We start from the raw sequence: 17916 nt of genomic DNA on the forward strand, positions 1-17916 counted from the left end.
AAGTTGAAAATTCACTGTCTGATGGCTGGGATTATAGCTTTTACCTTTGGGGCCTTGGTACTGCTTTAAAATTGAAGAGATTTTGGCTTTTTATATACTCTTTAAGTTGGGTGCTGCTCTCTGTATTTTACTGTAAAGATTAATAGTTATTAGCAGGCTAAGTACTGTCTTTCTTCCAGTACAAAAGAGCGGCTCAATGCAGGTCCTGGGAGGCAAATGCAGTGTACATATGAGAAAGATCTGAGGGTGTATTTCAACCAGCAGCTATTTTAATAGAAGAGTAACAGCTAACTAGCGTTGGACCCATTCCAGTAACATTTACTCAATCTCTCATCACAAAGAGGCTGATACTTTGGAGACCAGGTATCAGAAACACAGAGACTAACTTTAAAAATAAGTGAATTGATATTTACATGAAAACGTTGTGGGGGTTATACAGAGTTCACTGTGACTCTGAGCAGATGGGTTTGGCCCCTGGCAGCCTGCTCCTGGTTCTGACCCAGGTTAGTCAGGGGACTCTTGTGGCAACAGGTGGATGTTTATATGCTTGCCTGCCACTGCACCATGGACCCTCTGCCACCATGCGCCAATTACCTGCTGCTGCAGTTGCATCTTGCCTGAACACTCCCATGTGGACTGTAAGAACAGAAACGGGGTGCCTGGCTACACCCATGTGGACAGGTGCTTTTTTCCAATGTCAAAGGCTTCCCTTTAGGGAAGATGCAACAGTGATGGAAGGTAAGGGGCACATGGGGCTGTCGAGTCTGCTGGGTGTCATCACAGAGTTTCCAGGAAACTCCATGGGAAACAGCCAGTCTTTTGGGACCAGATTAAGGCCTTTTTGGGCTGGAATCAGGCTGAGACCGCTGGACTGGCATACAGACTGGCTGATCCTGGCCTGCGGCTAATGGTTTGCATCATCTAGACAGGACAACACACAGCTGGGGGGGGGGGGAGCATGGACCTTTGGGCCGATGCGTACAGGTCCTGCTTCTCATATATTTATATTATTTTATAAAGGAAGAAGTAGACTGGGAGATTATTATTATTATTTTATGGTGTTATCCCATACAGTTCTTTTCGAAGTAAGTCCAATTGAATTCAGTAGAATTTACATCTAGGTGTTTACTTGCTATTTTACTCATTAAATAAATAAATATGTGTGTGTAGGGTTTAATCAAATTCTATAAACATATTGTTTTATTCTATGTGTGTTTAATATATTTGCCATTGGGTGTATTTCTCAACAACTGTTTTCAGTCAAGGCATGTGATGAATGCAATATTTCTGGATTTATTTTTCATTGTTAGTGAATAAAATTCTGTCTGGTTTTCTCTCAATCCATGTGACTTTTAAATTTAGTGTCTCAGATGAATGGGCCTACCTCATCCGTGTCATCCAAATGAAGGCAGCATTCATTTATTGCAAATATTTATATAATGTTCAGTGACAAAATTTAGCTGGGAAATTTATAAATAAAATATTAAAAGAGTAAAACATAAATGCTGTAGGGGTGATACAAATGCACAGTAAATACAAATAACTGCTTTGAGTCCCACTTTTGGGGGGGAAAGTGGGGTACAAATAAATATAATAACAGCAAAAACACAAAATGAAAACAAAATCTAAAACAGAGTGAAACTTACAGCTTAGAATCCATCAGCATGACGAATCTAAAGAGTGCTTAAAAAGAAGACTGAAAATAAAAAGGTCATTGCTTGATGCTGAAAATAATCATATCATAGATCCCAGGTGATGAACCTATGATTGGGTGTCCTTCAATGTCTGGGGACCAACACTGAAAAGCCCCCCCCCTCTAGTAGCCACCCTGTTCAGGTGACAGAGGTACATGGAGAAAGGCACAAGAAAATGATTTTAGCCTTTGGCAAGGTATATGTCAGAGAAGACAATATAAATAAATCAGTGCTGTTCCTCCCCCGGGATATAGTTGTCCTTTATGGTACTCTAAGAGCTCTATGGAAGCTGTAGTTCCCTACTTCCAGTCATGTGTTTGTTGGAAGTACTTTTAACATATAAACATATCTTAAACTAGAAAGGAGGCAATAAGGAAATATGGCCTGTAGCCAGGTTTGAAAGTTGCAGACAAGGTGAGTAGATTTGAAAAGCACTGGGTGCATGACTCTTATTGGAAAATTAACATCTAGTCATGTGCATCCTTTACTGTAGTTGTAGTTGTAGTTGTTCTTGTGTGCCTTCAAGTTATTCTGACTTATCAGAACAATTTGGTGTGTGTGTGTGTGTTTGATGGTTCGTTTTTTTGGCAGAATTTGCTCAGCAAGACCAGGGAATAAATCCCACCAAATTCAATAGGATGTACTTCTGAATAAAAAAATGGATAGGATCAGGCTACATATGTAAAACTGTTTAAAAAAACGATCACCTGTTGTGTTCATACGGTTTCTCCAGTGGTCATGGTGACTGGAAGGTTCTGGGAATCATAGTAAAAAGGTAACTTTCTCATGATCTTAGAAAACTTCTAAAAAGATAGCTATACAGAGATGTAATACACAGATTGGTGTAAATTTGCTTCCAACAGGCAAAGCAATCAGTTTGAAAATACGTTGGTACATGATCATCGAGACATAAAATGGTAGGTGTGTCTTCCTAATGGATTGTCTTGCCTTCAAGGAAGGAATTGATGCATTCTTGTCCCCCATGTATGTCCATTTGAACACCTGCATACAAACCTCAAGACCCCATTCAGTGCATAACCTGCCATTTTAGATGCTGCTAAGGCTCACTGTGAACCATTGTAAACCCATCAATCATATCTTTATCCCAAAGAAGAAATACTCCTTTGGCTTAAAAAAATGGTGGAGGGATAATCATTGCAAAACAGAACAAACAAAATGCAAATGACAGAATAGAGACACCAGTATTGTTTTATCTTAATGTGTGCGGAGATGGAGTGAATGGGAGAGTGATGCTTAGTAGTGGAACTGGGGCACATCTCTTCTTATATCCCATAGCATCAGAAGATGGGAGTGCACTGGGTGACACCCCAGAGGGGAGCTGCTTATATCTGTGAAAGTTTGGAATGTATGATATTATCCTTTAGTAGTCACACAGAAATGCTAACCACTTATGGTTAGTTCCTACTAAGGTTTGTTCTGCTTTCTTCAGCCAAATGGGCAACTTCTGGTGCTACTCAAGCATTCCTCTTCTGCGTTAAGCTGCAAACAGAGTTACAATTGAATTATAGTATTACCATTTTCCTACATAATGCACTTTTCTTGTATGTGGCTCCTATTATGATGTGCATGGTGCTTGGTGTGACATAGCTATGTGGGCAGCAGCAAAGGAACAATTCACCTGAGCAGCATTTAAACAAACACACATACACTTTAAAAAAAACTGATTAAAAAGCGTTGTTTGAATCTTGCTAATGTTGTTATGTAAGCACCATTCTCCAGTTACTTTCAATAAATTTAAATGCTTTGGAAAAATAAGAAAACAGGTCAGGGTCTGTTTGGAATGTTGTGGATAAACAGGTTGCCAAAATCGCAACTGAAAAGACAGCAGGGAGCAGTATGTTTGTTGTGTTGTTGTTTAAATTAGTGCTTATAAAACTGTGACATTTATGTGCTATTGCATGAATATTCCAATTTTTAAAATAGCTTCAAAGCATTTTAGTGTTAATTAAAAGATTGATTTTTTTAAAAAAAAGGAATCCAATATTAGTGATAAAATTATGCCTCCTAAAAAAGTACTAGTAAATGAATAAAACATTGTATTTCAATTCTTTCTGGACCTTTGGAAAAGGTGAAAGCATGACTATAAACTCTATCCAGCTGTAGAGACTTTTTTTACAGGCTAATGATGAGATTATTTTTATGTGGATGCACCATAAGTGTTAACAAAAGTTTGCTTATTGTACAGTAACAAAAACTCAGTACTGCTGCTGTATATGTAGTTGTACCACCAATAAATAAATAAATAAATAAGTTGATTTGTCTACAATTTAAAGCATAAGGAAAGACAGGAAACCACAGGGAAAGCTGAAATCATATAAAGGAAGAAGATTACTAGACTGCAGTGAAGGGAAGGAGAGGTGTTTGAGATAGAAATAATGGTTATATGGAGCTGACTTTGTATGCTACCTGTTTCTATAGCACTCTTGCTGATAGAAAACACACCTTTTTTAATGGTGGGAAGATGCAGAGGTATAAGTGGTGAATGTCTCTGAGGGATTTCAGAACCTTGATTAGATTAACCTTTATCTTAGCCAACTAGACTTCACACCTTTCCTGTAGTTCAGTATAGGAGTAGAAGTCCATTTTTGCCTCCAGTGATAGTTTTGTGGCTCCTCAGTCTACATGGTAAGACCGCAATTTTCACATTTCCTTAATACATGCCTTGGGTTGTTTCCTAGCATATGTCATTGGTACCCACACAGGTAGATAAGGCAAACCACAGTGAATAGAGCAAAGAAATGGCATCGAAGTGGTGTTGATTTAATTTTAAAAGTTACACCCTTGTGTTTCTTCACATCGTGGTGGTTTGGAAATCAGAAACCAGCCTCAGCTTTGCTTCCTCTCTCGTTCCACCATCCAGCTTATGCACAGATTTGCCCAATTTCTTCCATGGCTTGCTGTTAACCATAGTGAATGTCAGGCCTTTTAGGCTTTAAAGGGAGGTTCCCCCATCCAGCCCTATATGAAAGAAAAGTTTTTAGAGCCTGTTTTTTCTTTAGTAAAATCTTCTGTTGAGTATATTTGTGAACTGCTGACTTTAAATATTATTGTAAATGTACACTCTTATACAATATTGTTATGGGTGGCACTGAATCCTTTTGAAATCTTATTTTTCTTACACTCCTATTTCCTTCTCTTTTAGTGACTCTGTTTCCCGCCCTTCCTTCCATTCTGCTTTTATCTCTCACCCCTCTTCCCCATTTTAATTATACAGTAAGGTAAGAGAGGTGCAGAGAATAGAGGCTAAGTAGATACCTAATAGTTTAAACTGCAGATTTCATAGACTGAATTTAAAGTTGCTGACTGCAGTAAGCAAAACAGGCAGTCTGCCACTTCTTAATTGGAAGAGCAGAGATAGAAAGGCTGCAATAATTCAGTTGTTCAGAAAATTGTCTGCGTATACTTAGAAGCTATGAATTCAATTTTTATTGTTAAATGTGTACCCTTGAATCCGTGACTGATTTTTGTAGCTGTCCACTTGTTTCTGTCCTGGTAGAGGATCAGTGCCCTCAGACTGAAATACATAATCCCCTATTACCTTTTAACAAAAAAGACATTCGAAGAGTGAATGCAGTGTCCATTTTGGCCTGGCAGGAAAGAAAAGACAGACGTAGCTGAACATCAGACTTAGGCGAAGAAGGTATAAGATGAAATCCCATGCTGACAGGTAACAGGCATGCTAGACTCCCACCTGTACCACCCACAATTGTATTATGGTCTTTGTGGTTCATTTGGGATAAAAAAAAAATCTCTGTGATAGGATGGCAACTTTAAAAAGGCCAAAAGAGCCATTTTCAAGGATCCAATAACAAATGGTGCCTCTAGAGTCAACTGTAAGAACCTCCATACTTTTTTCTATAAATCCCATACCATGCCCAACCTAATACCTAATTAACCATTACAATAATGACAGCCCAAGTCTTTAAATGGTTTCAATTAATACTTTCCCCAGTTTCTAACACTGACTATAATATTCAAACTGAATCTTTCAAATTTTCTATGTGGACTGATAGCTTACATTTCAGTTTTAAACCACTTTAAGATGATACATAAATCCAGTAAGAAAATAATTCTTGGTTTAGTGTTTTGATTCAGATGTTAGAGCTAACAACAGTGTGGCAAACGTTTGCAAGGTGAGGGTAGTTTACACAGCGATCACAAGGATGGAGTGAGTTCATTCCTGAGTTGGGTCAGTCAGTATGTGTTTGTTGTGCAACATGTTAAAATCCTTTTTGGCGCATGTGAGGGTGGAAGTTCAGCAGCAGGGAGGTCATATATGTAATCCTAGACCGTTGGGGGAAGGGTGGAATAAGAAAATTGAGAAAGGAAGCAATATGAATGATTTTTTTCTGTCCTGTATGCCGAGTTATGTGGGTTTGTCTCATGGTGCGATACCAAATTGTCCACACCCATTGCCACATTTTAATAGATTAATTACATATTTATGTCTTAGCTTAAATTGTGTCACGATACAGCCTTTTCCTCTGTGCTCTTGATTTTTATGTATTGTAGCAATGCTGTTTTGATTAGTTGTTGTTAACTGAAAAGAGAACATGAATTACAGTGCTTCTTTTGCGTTTTGTACTTAGTTCAATCTAGATAAATTAGCTTAAATGCAGCAATAATTATGGAAACTAAAGATACAAATATTACAAAACTACATTGCAGTCTCATTACAAAAATTAGGAAATGAATAAATGGTTTTTAAAATTATTTTTCTATTTTTTCAAATGTTTAACTTTTACTTCTTATGAGTGATAAAAACTTGCTTTTCTTTTTCCTCCACACAGTTGTGTTTTATTATGATTATTTTACATAAATTTCAATCTACATATAAATGTATGCTAAGTGTATACAGTTATTCATGAATACCATTATTTATTTGCATGTAAATTTTTTTCTAGAATCACTGGGAAAGGCTTATTGGGTTTGAAAGCTTAGATACTTTTACATCAAGAAAGATAAATTCAGGAGAATGCACTTGCCTACCTAATTTTATCTCTTATATATTCAGACATTATTCATTTTGTCCTTTTCTAACTAGCATAAAAAGCACAGTGTAGTTTCAAAATAACAACAGAGGCTGAAATATTGAAGATACAGGGTTTCATCCTGAAGTACAATGAAAGAACATTGTAAAATATCTTTGTAGGCTTTGGCATTGTTTTTATAATTTAAAATGAAAGATTACATTTATGGAGTAGAAGATAAATTTTGCAGCAGTGTGAGTGGTTATACTTTCCACCTCATGTTTTATTCTGAATATCCAAAGAACTGTGAAATAAGCAGTTTGAGCAATAACATGGGGCAGGGGGAACTTTGGTGTTTAAAATAAAAAGAAGCACACAAAGCCCTTTTCTCATGATAACAAGTACCTGTCTGGATTCTGATAATAGAAATACTGATGAGGGAAGGACAATACATATTTGTTGTAGATGAGGCTGTAAAGATACACTGCAAATTTAATAGTGCAATCCTATTATTGCAGCAACAATGGAATATTACTTTACTAAATCTGTTTGGTATACTGTTTTTAAGGTTTTTTAATCTGTACAAATTTTTGATGTACAGTCCGTCCTCGCCTTACGCGGGGATCCGTTCCGGATCCCTCCGCGTAAGGCGAATTCCGCCTATGCTCAAGCCCCATTGGAAACAATGGGGCTCGTGCGCGGCAGCGCGGGTGTGCGCGGGGCACAATGGGCGTGCACGACCATTCAATTGAATGGGACGCGCCGCCCCTTTTGCCCCACGCGCGCGCCGCGGCTTGAGCGCGTATGCTCAAGGCCGCGTATGGCGCGCCCGCGTATGGCTTGGGCGCACTGTATTGTATTGTGTAGTAATATGTTATAGCTATGATATGTGAACTGCTTTGATCTGGAGGAAAAGTGGTATACAAATAAAAGTTTATTATTATTATTATTATTATTATTATTAAATCTGGATTTCTAGAATCTAGATTTCAAGGAAGTATAGCAGGATTTTGGATGTTCAGATGTAGATAGCCTGACATTTGGAAAAACTATGGGTTTTGGCTTTGTAGTCTGTGTACTCCATTGCATTCATAGCACTGAATCAGTGAAGTTCCAAACCTATGCTTACAACAAAAAAGCAGTATGCAACGGGATCTTGTATTGTAGCACCTTTGAGGCTAACTAAACAAAAGACATAGCATAAGCTTTCATAGACTTGGACTACTTCCTGCCCTGAGGCATCTGAGGAAGTAAAACAAGTCTATGAAAAGTTATGCTTTTGCTCAGTGAGTTTCAAAGGTGCTACAACATCTGTTTGCATACTGATATACCAGACTAATAGGGCTATGCCTCTGAACACAATGTTTTCAGCAGCATTTTCCTCCCTTCTTCCCCATGAAGAGATGTTCTGACCAATTGGCAGAGAAGTGACACTTGGGGCTGCATGAAGGAAGCCTCTGCTTGCAGAGATAAACAAAGTGAAAAGTGCAGTTCCTGGCATTCCTGACAGTTGGCTTTGCTGCCTAAGGCTGATGGGAATTGTCATTTGACAACACCTGGATGGCTGAATTTCCTCTCTGTTCCTCGGCTGGGAGGATTTCAGTTGGATCCACTGGTGAAGGGGCCCTTAAGTTGATGATGAAATACGACTAAATTCAACTTTTGTAAAAAGTTGAGATTGTTGGGAATCATGTATGTTCTGAATGTTTATTCACACGTTACATATGTCCAGGCCAAGTCTAATCACAACATGTAATGATAATACTGTATAAATTAATGTATAAGTCTAGAAATTTTAGTTAAAAAATTGACCCAAAAATCTGGGTTGACTTACCTATGGGTCAATGTATGTACTGTACTTCAGCTCTGGTTTTTATATATATATAAAAAAGAAACATCCCCTTCTCTGGGTCGAGTGGCAAAAGGAAATAACTTTGTCCATCCTGGGAGAACCCAAAAGAAGTACTGACCCTCTCTACTCTCTCCGATGTGGCACTGCTTCTGGCCTTTCCTTCTGACAGGGAAATGGTAGTGGTAGTTTCTTCCTTATCCATTCATCCTTTTGGGTGAACATGGACATTTATGCCAGCCAGAATTTTGCAAATTCTTTCACATTGTTTTCCTTTGCTTCATCCTTTAGATCCTTTCTTACATGCACCTAAGTTTTACCCTTGAGTTACTCATGGGTCATACCAAAATCCATACTTTGGCCTCAAAAACTGCCCTCAATTTATACATTAGATTGATTTATAGTCAAATATATATATGGTACGTTTTGATGGAGAAAGACTCTCCTTTTTAAATCTATATTTCTTGTATTAAGATAATTCATAATATACGTTTGGGTTCCTTTCTCTAAACTGTGATTTTTGACATGTCATATATTGGGATGCTTCAGCTAGACTGAGTACTTTCTCCCGTTCCCCCATTATGCTGAGTCTTTCCTGTTTCTTAATCAACTGTTTTGTCTTTTAAAAAATTATCATGAGCATCTTCCCATAAATTCCAGTTTCAGTGCCTTGGGTACTTAATATTACACAAATGCTACTCGAGCATTAAATCTTGTTATAAATGAAGCAGAACTGGAATAGATACATAAGGTCATGCTAAGGCTAACTTTTCCCTGATGATAGTCTTAAATTAAAAATATCATACAATGTAATATATTACTACTACAAGAAAAAGAATAAAGTGATAGAATTTCTATTAAGATATTGGTTTTAATCCACTTTAGAAAAATGAACCACCATTTGCTAGCAGCAGTGTTTTTGCCTTTGTAGTTGAAAGCTTACTGCACCATAACTGCTGAAATAACTGAGCAAGTTATACCTCCCCCCCCCCCAGGAGCACCCCAGGCCAACACACTGCATTTGACATTTTCTCTTTACTAGAAGGAATTGAACCATGTAAGAAAACAAAACAGTACAAATGGATTTCATGCTAAGCTAGAATCCATATTATGCTGTCCCAGAGTGTTTGAAAATTACTTTTTTAAATTACTTTTTTTTAAAAAAATCTTATTTACTGGTATTTTATTTCCAACACATCACAAAAACATACATAGACCGGCAAGCAAATAAATTGCTTTTAAGAGAGTAAAATCTTCTATTGCTTTTTATGTGTTCAAACAAGCAACTCATTCACATGAACATGTAATGGGCTTTAAGAGTGACATGTTGCACTTGCTCATTGCATTACGGTGCCTGGCTGCTGCTTGGGGTGGGGAGTAATATTGCCAGTATTTATGCCACTATTACTTATAATGTATGGAGTTGCCGATGTCCCCGTTTTTTTAAAGCTTTAAACAGAGGACCATTATTCCTCAAAACCAGCACAGGACCCAGTCCTTTGCTTGCCGCATCATTTATTTATTATCTGAACAGTTCTCAAAAATCTCCTCCTCTGGGACGGATGGGAAATGGAATAGAACGGAATGAAGACTTCCGCCATCAGCGTCGGTGTTCGTGTGTGCGGTAAAATGCATCCCTCACTCGTTCCTCACTCGTTCCTCACTCGTTCCGTTCCCTTCCTGGCTCCTTTTGTACTGTTCCATTTGCCCTGTGCGATAAACCTGTGTCTTAACCACTGAGCCACCACATCCCACATAAGACAGGTAGTAGGGTCAAAGAAGAGTCAGGAAGACTCTGAAAGTAGCAGCCCCAGTCATCTGAATGAGAGGAGGTGCAATGATGGCTGTTCCGAAAATGGTATGTAGCCATTTTATTATTACTAGTGTGACCTCTGTGAGAACAGGGCTTGTGTAGAAGATGTAAACAATGAGTCCTGGAGGCTTCTAATTCTCCCCTTTTTTTGGCTAGAAAAACATCAGTTCTGGGGGTTGGGTGGATTTAAGGGCTGCAAAAGCAGTTTTGTTGGGGGAACATATACCTCTAGGGACACTGTGCCATTTTGGAGCCTACTTGCTTTCATGATTCTTCTAGAAGTGAATTAACTTTTAAAAAAACAGTCTAGTCATTGTAGTCTGGACTTCCTTATCTGTGTTTTTCCCCAGTTACCTCATGTGTGTATTCTAATTCTTCTCTAACACTGAGCATGACTCAGTCCAGTTTTTAGTAACATGAATAAAACCAACTTTCTAGTTAATAATTCAAATACAATAAAGGAATAGCTGCAACTGATATAAAATAGTATTTGGTTTCATAATTATGGTATTTTATCTGACACCATCGTGGCACCTGTTCTGGGCTAATTGCATTGTAATCTACTTCATTACCTGGAGTAATAAGAGGAGCAATTTTGTACACCTAATTTTCCTAGGGCTGAACAGGCATCTTGTGTGTTGTGAGGCTGTGCCTGCTGGCAGAGATTGGTCTGAAAGTACTCAGCATTGTGCAGGAACCTCTCAGCATCTTCCTGAGCTAAGCCCTGGGTAGCATTATTAAAACTCATTTATCTTAGGCTTTTGTTTGTTTGTTTTTAATTGGAGCATTAAGTAAGTGAAAGGGAGCCTTGCTTGTTACGATCACAATGTAGCATCCTCTGTAGAAACAAATAATAAGTACTTTCCTGAGGCAAAAATAAAACTCAGTATATAAGAACTTGTAATATAATTATGTGCATGAAAGAGAGAGAAAGACAGAGGAGGAAGGGAAACAGTCCAGACAGTGCATTTTGAATTCAGAGACACAATTTTGAATACCATCTTGTGATTCTGGGAAGGGTGCCCAGGGGCCATTAGATGCTGAAGACCTCCTCTTCCATATAAGCAGATGGATGCCCACTCATGGTGAAGGTTTCCCCAGAACAACAAAAGGGCTTTCTGGTCCTTTGGCTGATTTACTCCACCAGCTGTGTACAGGTATCTGTATCTGTATAAAGGGAAATCTGAGGACATTTTATGGTATCTGATGCTGTGTAAAATTGTAGGTCTTTTCATTCCCTTGACATCCTGTCTGCCACACAACCAGTAACTACTAGACTAGAGCATGGGAAGGCATGACTGTGTTGTTATATTCATTCTTAAAAGTAACTTCCTAAGATAAGCTACAAAGCATCCCTTCATTTTTGAGGAGGGGCAGGGGGATTAGGGAAAATTCATTGATACTACTTGAACTCTTCTTTAGCCTGTCCTATCAGAGTGTGTCATGGCATGTGTGTTTATGGTCTGTGTGTCTTCTGTTTGTTTTTTTATCAACAACATTTTTGAGGGGGGGATTTCCTTTAGAAAGTTTTCTTTAATCTACCATGTGGGCCTAAATTCAGTGTGGCACTGGTGCTACTGTACTCCCCACACCACATCCTCTAGCTCTTGGTGCCACTTGAAAAATAACTTGGGAGGATCTCCCAGGCCCACAGAACAAGCCTTTGATGTGCATGATGAGACTTGAGTGAAGAAAAGAGATTGCTTCTGTGGATTCTACTGACAGCAAAATAGTGGGACCTCCATATCCAAGGATTCTACATCCATGGGTTCAACTATTTATGGCTTGAAAATATCCAACCCCCCTTCCACCAAAAAAAGAATTCCAAAAAGCAAACCTTGATTCTGCCATTTTCTATAAGGGATCATTTTACTAAAATAATGTATAGAATAGCACTTGAGGGTCTGCGGATTTTGGAAACCATGGAGTCCTGGAACCATAACTGAGTAATTACCAAGAGCCCACTGTATTTCCATCAGTGCATGCCACTCATTGGAATTTGGCTATGGCCTTGTATTCCAGTAATTTGAAATATGTGCCAATAAAGCACTAGAAAAGGAAATGATTTACTTCTCAGGGAAGATGAATACCCTCTGGAATAGTTTGGAGAATTCTATAAGTTATGTGTTTTCTCTGGGAAAGAGATGCACACATTATTCTTCCACTTTTATGTTGCAAGACTTTCCCCAGGATTTACATTGGACATTTATCCAGGACAATATTTTACAGACCACAATATTTTTTACACTTCCCACTCCCAATAATTTTTTTTAATAACTGGCATAATGATGGGAATGCAGCTGAAAAATCTATGCAACTGTAGCTTTGTGAGAAATACCTGTAGTTTTCTCCTGAAAAGAAAATCACTAATATATTGAGATAAAATTGATCTGTAGCTTGTGAAGTAGCTGAATCTATATGGTAACATGTAGAAGGATGTATATAATGAGACATGGAAAGATTGCTTTAGGTTTTTTTAAAAAAAATAATAATGCCTTTTTGGTGTTATTTGGTTCATTCTGAAAGGAAAATATTTGTTTTTTAAAATGGGGCTTTATAAAATCCAGAGACAAGAAAATGCTGGCAGTAATGACAAAGCAGTACTGCAGAGAGAGAGAAAATATTCTGGGAAAATATGCTAGTTAGGTGATGGAATCTTAACCAGTGGTCCTGTGGGAAATCCTTTATAACCCCAGTAAGAAAACAATTTTTGATTGGGTGATATGGCTCTATATCACGGACAATAAACCTCTTTGAAAAGTTTATTCTAAGAGAGTGGAATTCAGTTAGAGACTGCTGTAGAGATATAAATTGATCCAGCCAAGGGAGGGATGTTGAATATCTTAGATTTTACGGGTGCATAGGCTGAAGGCAAATAGCAGTCAAGTATATTGGAATATAGTTGCTTTAGAAAAAAGAGGGAGAACACTAAGATATTGATAGTGAGTTGTTGTTGTTGTTCTCAATCACCGTACAACAAATTGGATTTTTAGGTTTCAGATTTGTTTATGAAACATGTGCATTTCATTTACGTGATATTCTTTTGCATTCTTCAGCGATTTTGTTACAGAATCATACGCTAGAATTCTGTTGCGAGTAACAGAAGAAAATCAGAGCATTGTCTGTCTGTCAAGCACTTTGTTCCTACTCTGCCATATTCTGAGCAGGATAAATGCCAAGCATTGACACCATGTTGTTCTTAATAGGAATGAGAAGGGTGAGTTGTGAGGCAGACAAGTCACGCTCTTCAATAAGATGAGTCCTAAGTATCTACACCCTTCAAACAGAAAGAGCAATAACAATAGCAGTATCAAGTACATTTCTATACCACTTATCAGTGAACTAGCACTCCCTAAGCAGTTTACAATGTATAAGCTAATTGCCCTCAACAAGTTGGGTAATAATTTTACTGACCTATGAAAGGATGAAAGGCTGAGTGGACCTTGGAGCCCTCCTCCTTTAGAATTGAACTTTCAACATTGTGGCTGCAGTATCAGATGCCTGTGAGAGAGTTAAGCCTCTTACATTTCCTCCTGCAAAGTAGGGAAGAGGAACAGAACATTTGCCCTGGGCTAATGAGATTGCAATTATTCATTCAGCCCCTTCTTTTATTCTCTGCCTAATGGGGAGAAGAGAAAAGTCTGTGAAGCTCATCTTCTTCTCTTCTTCACTTATCTGATGGTAGTAGTGCTCTTATGCTGCTCATTACTAGAAGAAAAAAATGTGTCTGGTCTGCATGTACTGTTGTTTCAAAAGACTGATAAAATTACTTTTTGGACAGCAGTGTCTAGAATTCCCAACCAAATTCTGGAGATTGTAGTCCAAAAATAACTTTAAAATGCTCTGGTAGTTGCTCTACAAGAAATGAATAATCTGCTAGGCTGAGAGAACAATGCAATAGATACAGTTTTCCCCCCTGTGGTGTATAATACATGACTATCACCTTACTCCATTGTTATTGTTGTGTGCCTTCAAGTCATTTCCAACTAATGGTGACCCTAAGACCACCCTATGATGGGGTTTCCTTGGCAAGATTTGTTCACAGGAGATTTGCCATTGCGTTCCCTTCAGCCTGCGAGCATATGCCTGACCTAGGGTTACCCAGTGGGTTTCATGGCTGAGCTGGGAAATGAACCTTGATCCCCAGAGTCACGGAGACAGTTGTTTTGCCCACAGATTTAAGTCTGCAGTTGAAAATTTAGATGTACATGTGGTGTAAGGGGCTGTGTTTTAATGTTTCCAAGAGCACTAGGTTTTACTGTGCAAAAGAGCATAGCTGATGGGTTGATCGAAGGTGTCAGAGACTGAAGACAGACAATCATCTTGTAGACTTTGAGTGTAGAAGAGGAACTCAGTCTTTGTATCTACTCATCACTCTGTCTAAGTAGTAGGTTGGTGCAGTCATTGACATGCCTGATCACCTCTAAGACATGGCAATGAGAATGATTCCCTGGATTGGAACAAAAATGTACAGTGACTGTAGTTGGATTTTTGTACTGATCATGCAGATGCTACTGATATGAATGAGAGATTTATGTTGTAGGTGAAGTCTTACCACTTCATATTCCCAAGTCCTATTTTTGTTCAGCTAATGTATACTATTGGTCTAATATTTAACTAGCTCCCTACCCCAGGAAGGATGAAAACCTACCCTTAGAAACAAAAGTAAAAACAGGAGCATTTGGAAACTAAAACAACATTCATTTCAGTATAATATACATAATGTACCAAAATTGAAAATATGACCCTGACAATATGCAATTTATAAATATGCAAAATATGCTCATAGTTAATGCTTTATGATGATCAGATACAGTAGGACCTCTGTATCCACAGGGATCCATTTCAAGGTTACTATGGATAAGTGAAACTGTGTTAATAGTAAATGCTATATTCTTGCAGAGGCTGACCATAGAGTCATGCTGGAGGGCTTGCAGATGCTTAGAGAGAACTTTTTTCACATGGACGTGAGTAAGTAAAACTGTGATTACCAATCCTGTGGATATGGGATGGGTAGATGTCCTACTATATGTGCAAGTAGTCAATGCCATGACTGTGGAATTGAACTGAATAATATCTACTGGTAATTAAAAATTGCCATTTGTTGGGTAATGTGGAGTGCATGTGTATGAATGCTAATATTACCATTATTTTCTTTATGTGTTTGGGCAGGACCACCGCTTTAATGATGAGATTGACAAATTGACAGGATACAAGACAAAGTCATTGCTTTGCATGCCCATAAGAAACAGTGATGGTGAGATTATTGGAGTTGCACAAGCAATAAATAAAACTCCTGGAGGTGCTCCTTTTACTGACGATGATGAAAAAGTAAGTTCTCCCCGTTTTACTTGGTTAGATAGTTTAAATTCTCTTAGAAATGTATGTAGGAATCAATCTTCATTCCTATGATGTAACAGCATGTTATTAAAGTATATTCTTTGTGATGTTAACATGACAAAATATCTGGTAGCATGTTTTCATGGTACCTAACTGTTGTGTTTATGCAAATTTTGGTTCCTTCACCCTTCAAATGTTGGTGATGATCTTGGATATTTTGAGATAAAACTCACAATATAGTATAACTATAACAGCAGTGAACTCTTCAGCTTTCCCTTTTTATTTTATAAGAGATGACATATTGATCATTTTATAGTCTTGTCTAGAACCTCTACAGTACTTCTGTTTTGCTGTATTTGCTTCTGCTGTTGACGTTTGCTATTGTTGCAACTGCAAACATCTACAGGTGCACCATCTTCACTCTTCTTCCAGTTGGTTGAGGAAATTTCCCAAATGGTCCTGGTGTCCTGTAGTAGTGGCTATCTGGGTTTCAACAGGAAGGCACTATTTTATTTATTTCCCCCTATAAATATAGCAGATACGATTGTCATATCCAGCATTGGATGAATATAGATGCTCCATTCCCCATGCCAGCTGCTGAGCTATGTGGAAGACAGCCTATTACTGATAAATAGAACTTTATATTTTCTGCAGATTTTCTGGCTTGTATTTTGCAATGAATATGTGATAAAGTTCTTGCTGTAGCATGAGATGCTGTTCCTTAGCCTTCTGTGACTATTGGGTGAGCAGTTTTCTTCAGTAATCTACTTCCTTGCCTTTATTGTTGCTGTTGTGTCTTCAAGTCATTTCTGACTTATGGCGACCCTAAGGTGGACCTGTCATGGGGTTTTCTTGGTAAGATTTATTCATGGAAGATTTGCCATTGCCTTCCTTTGAAGCTGAGAGAGTAAGGTCACCCAGTAGGATTTATGGTTGAGCTGGGAATCAAACCCTCTCCAGAGTCATAGTCCAACACTCAAACCACAATGTCATGTTGGTTCTGTGCCTTTAGTTATGTAGTATTGCTTCCTTGTCAGCAGAATGAATTAATGGAAATTGCTACCCCATAATGCTTGTTTGTATTTTAGGGAGATGGGGGGGGGGCTGTTAGCAGCTGTCTGGATTTTTAAATCTGTGTTGAAATTTATTATTTGTTTTGTACCAGAGGCAGAAATAACATAGAAATAATAGGAATAGTTTCCTGTATCAAAAAAGAGAGAAGTAAACACAACAACAACAAAAATTATTTTTTTCCACAAAAAATAAAAGCAGTTTGACAAATCTTTTTATCCAAAACTAACAATAAACACATGTGAACTGAAAAAAACCAGGTCAAGTAAATCTTACATAAGTAATTTTTATTTTATTTTATTTTTATGATGCCTTTCTCAAAGAAAGGGACCCAAGAGGAAAATTGGGAGGTGTCTAAACAAACCAGGATGGATGTCTAAAGAACTTTCAACTGATCTAAGATTTAAAAGGGACATGTACAAGAAATGGAAAAGGGGGGAAATCACCAAAGAATAATTCAAACAAATCGTGGACATGTGTAGGGGGAAAACAGAAAAGCTAAAACACGGCATGAGCTCAGACTTGCCAGAGAGGTTAAAAACAATAAAAAGGGCTCTTTTTGTTATGTCCATAGCAAAAGAAATAACGAGGAAATGGTAGGGCCCTTGTGTGGAAAAGATGGCTAAATGCTAACAGAGAAATGCTAACTACTCAACACCTTTGTCTCAGTCTTCTCTGAAAAGAAGAACAGTGCTCAACCTGGAAAAAATGGAGCAGAGGATTAACTTCATCCAAGGGTATGAAAAGAATTGGCCGAAGTAATCTCAGAACCACTGGCAATAATCTTTGAGAATTCCTGGAGAACAGAAGAAGTTGATCAATTGACCAATTGACATCAACAATGGCTATCCTCATCCTGGAGAGAAGTGACTAGCAAGGTGCCATAGAGTTCTTTCTTGAGTCCAGTGTTATTCAACATCTTAATCAGTGACTTGGATGATGGAATAGATGGCATGCTTATCAAATTTGTAGATGACACCAAATTAGAAAAAGTAGCTAATATCTCATAGGACAGGACCAGAATTAAAAATGAATTTAACAGATTACAAAGATGGGTTAAACTAACAAAATGAATTTCAACAGGAAAAAATGTAAGATATTACACCTAGGCAGTAGAGGCACAGTTATAGGATGGGTGACACCTGTCTTGACTACAGT

General features: G+C 38.0%; 1 protein-coding gene across 1 annotated transcript in view; it reads left to right on the forward strand.

Annotated features, from left to right (window-relative positions):
• Window positions 1-15552: 15552 nt before the first annotated feature.
• Window positions 15553-17916, forward strand: part of LOC149313712 (dual 3',5'-cyclic-AMP and -GMP phosphodiesterase 11A) — a 169407-nt gene continuing 167043 nt past the window's right edge. Inside the window, exon 1 of the mRNA XM_089523024.1 lies at window positions 15553-15678. Within this exon, the coding sequence (XP_089379150.1) occupies window positions 15583-15678 (96 nt within the window). The 5' untranslated portion in view covers window positions 15553-15582. The remainder of the gene's footprint in view (window positions 15679-17916) is intronic.

The sequence above is a fragment of the Sceloporus occidentalis genome, unplaced genomic scaffold, assembly GCF_023333645.1.
Source record: "Sceloporus occidentalis isolate IW3139 unplaced genomic scaffold, rSceOcc1.0.p SCAF_4, whole genome shotgun sequence".
Taxonomy (NCBI): Eukaryota; Metazoa; Chordata; class Lepidosauria; order Squamata; family Phrynosomatidae; genus Sceloporus; species Sceloporus occidentalis.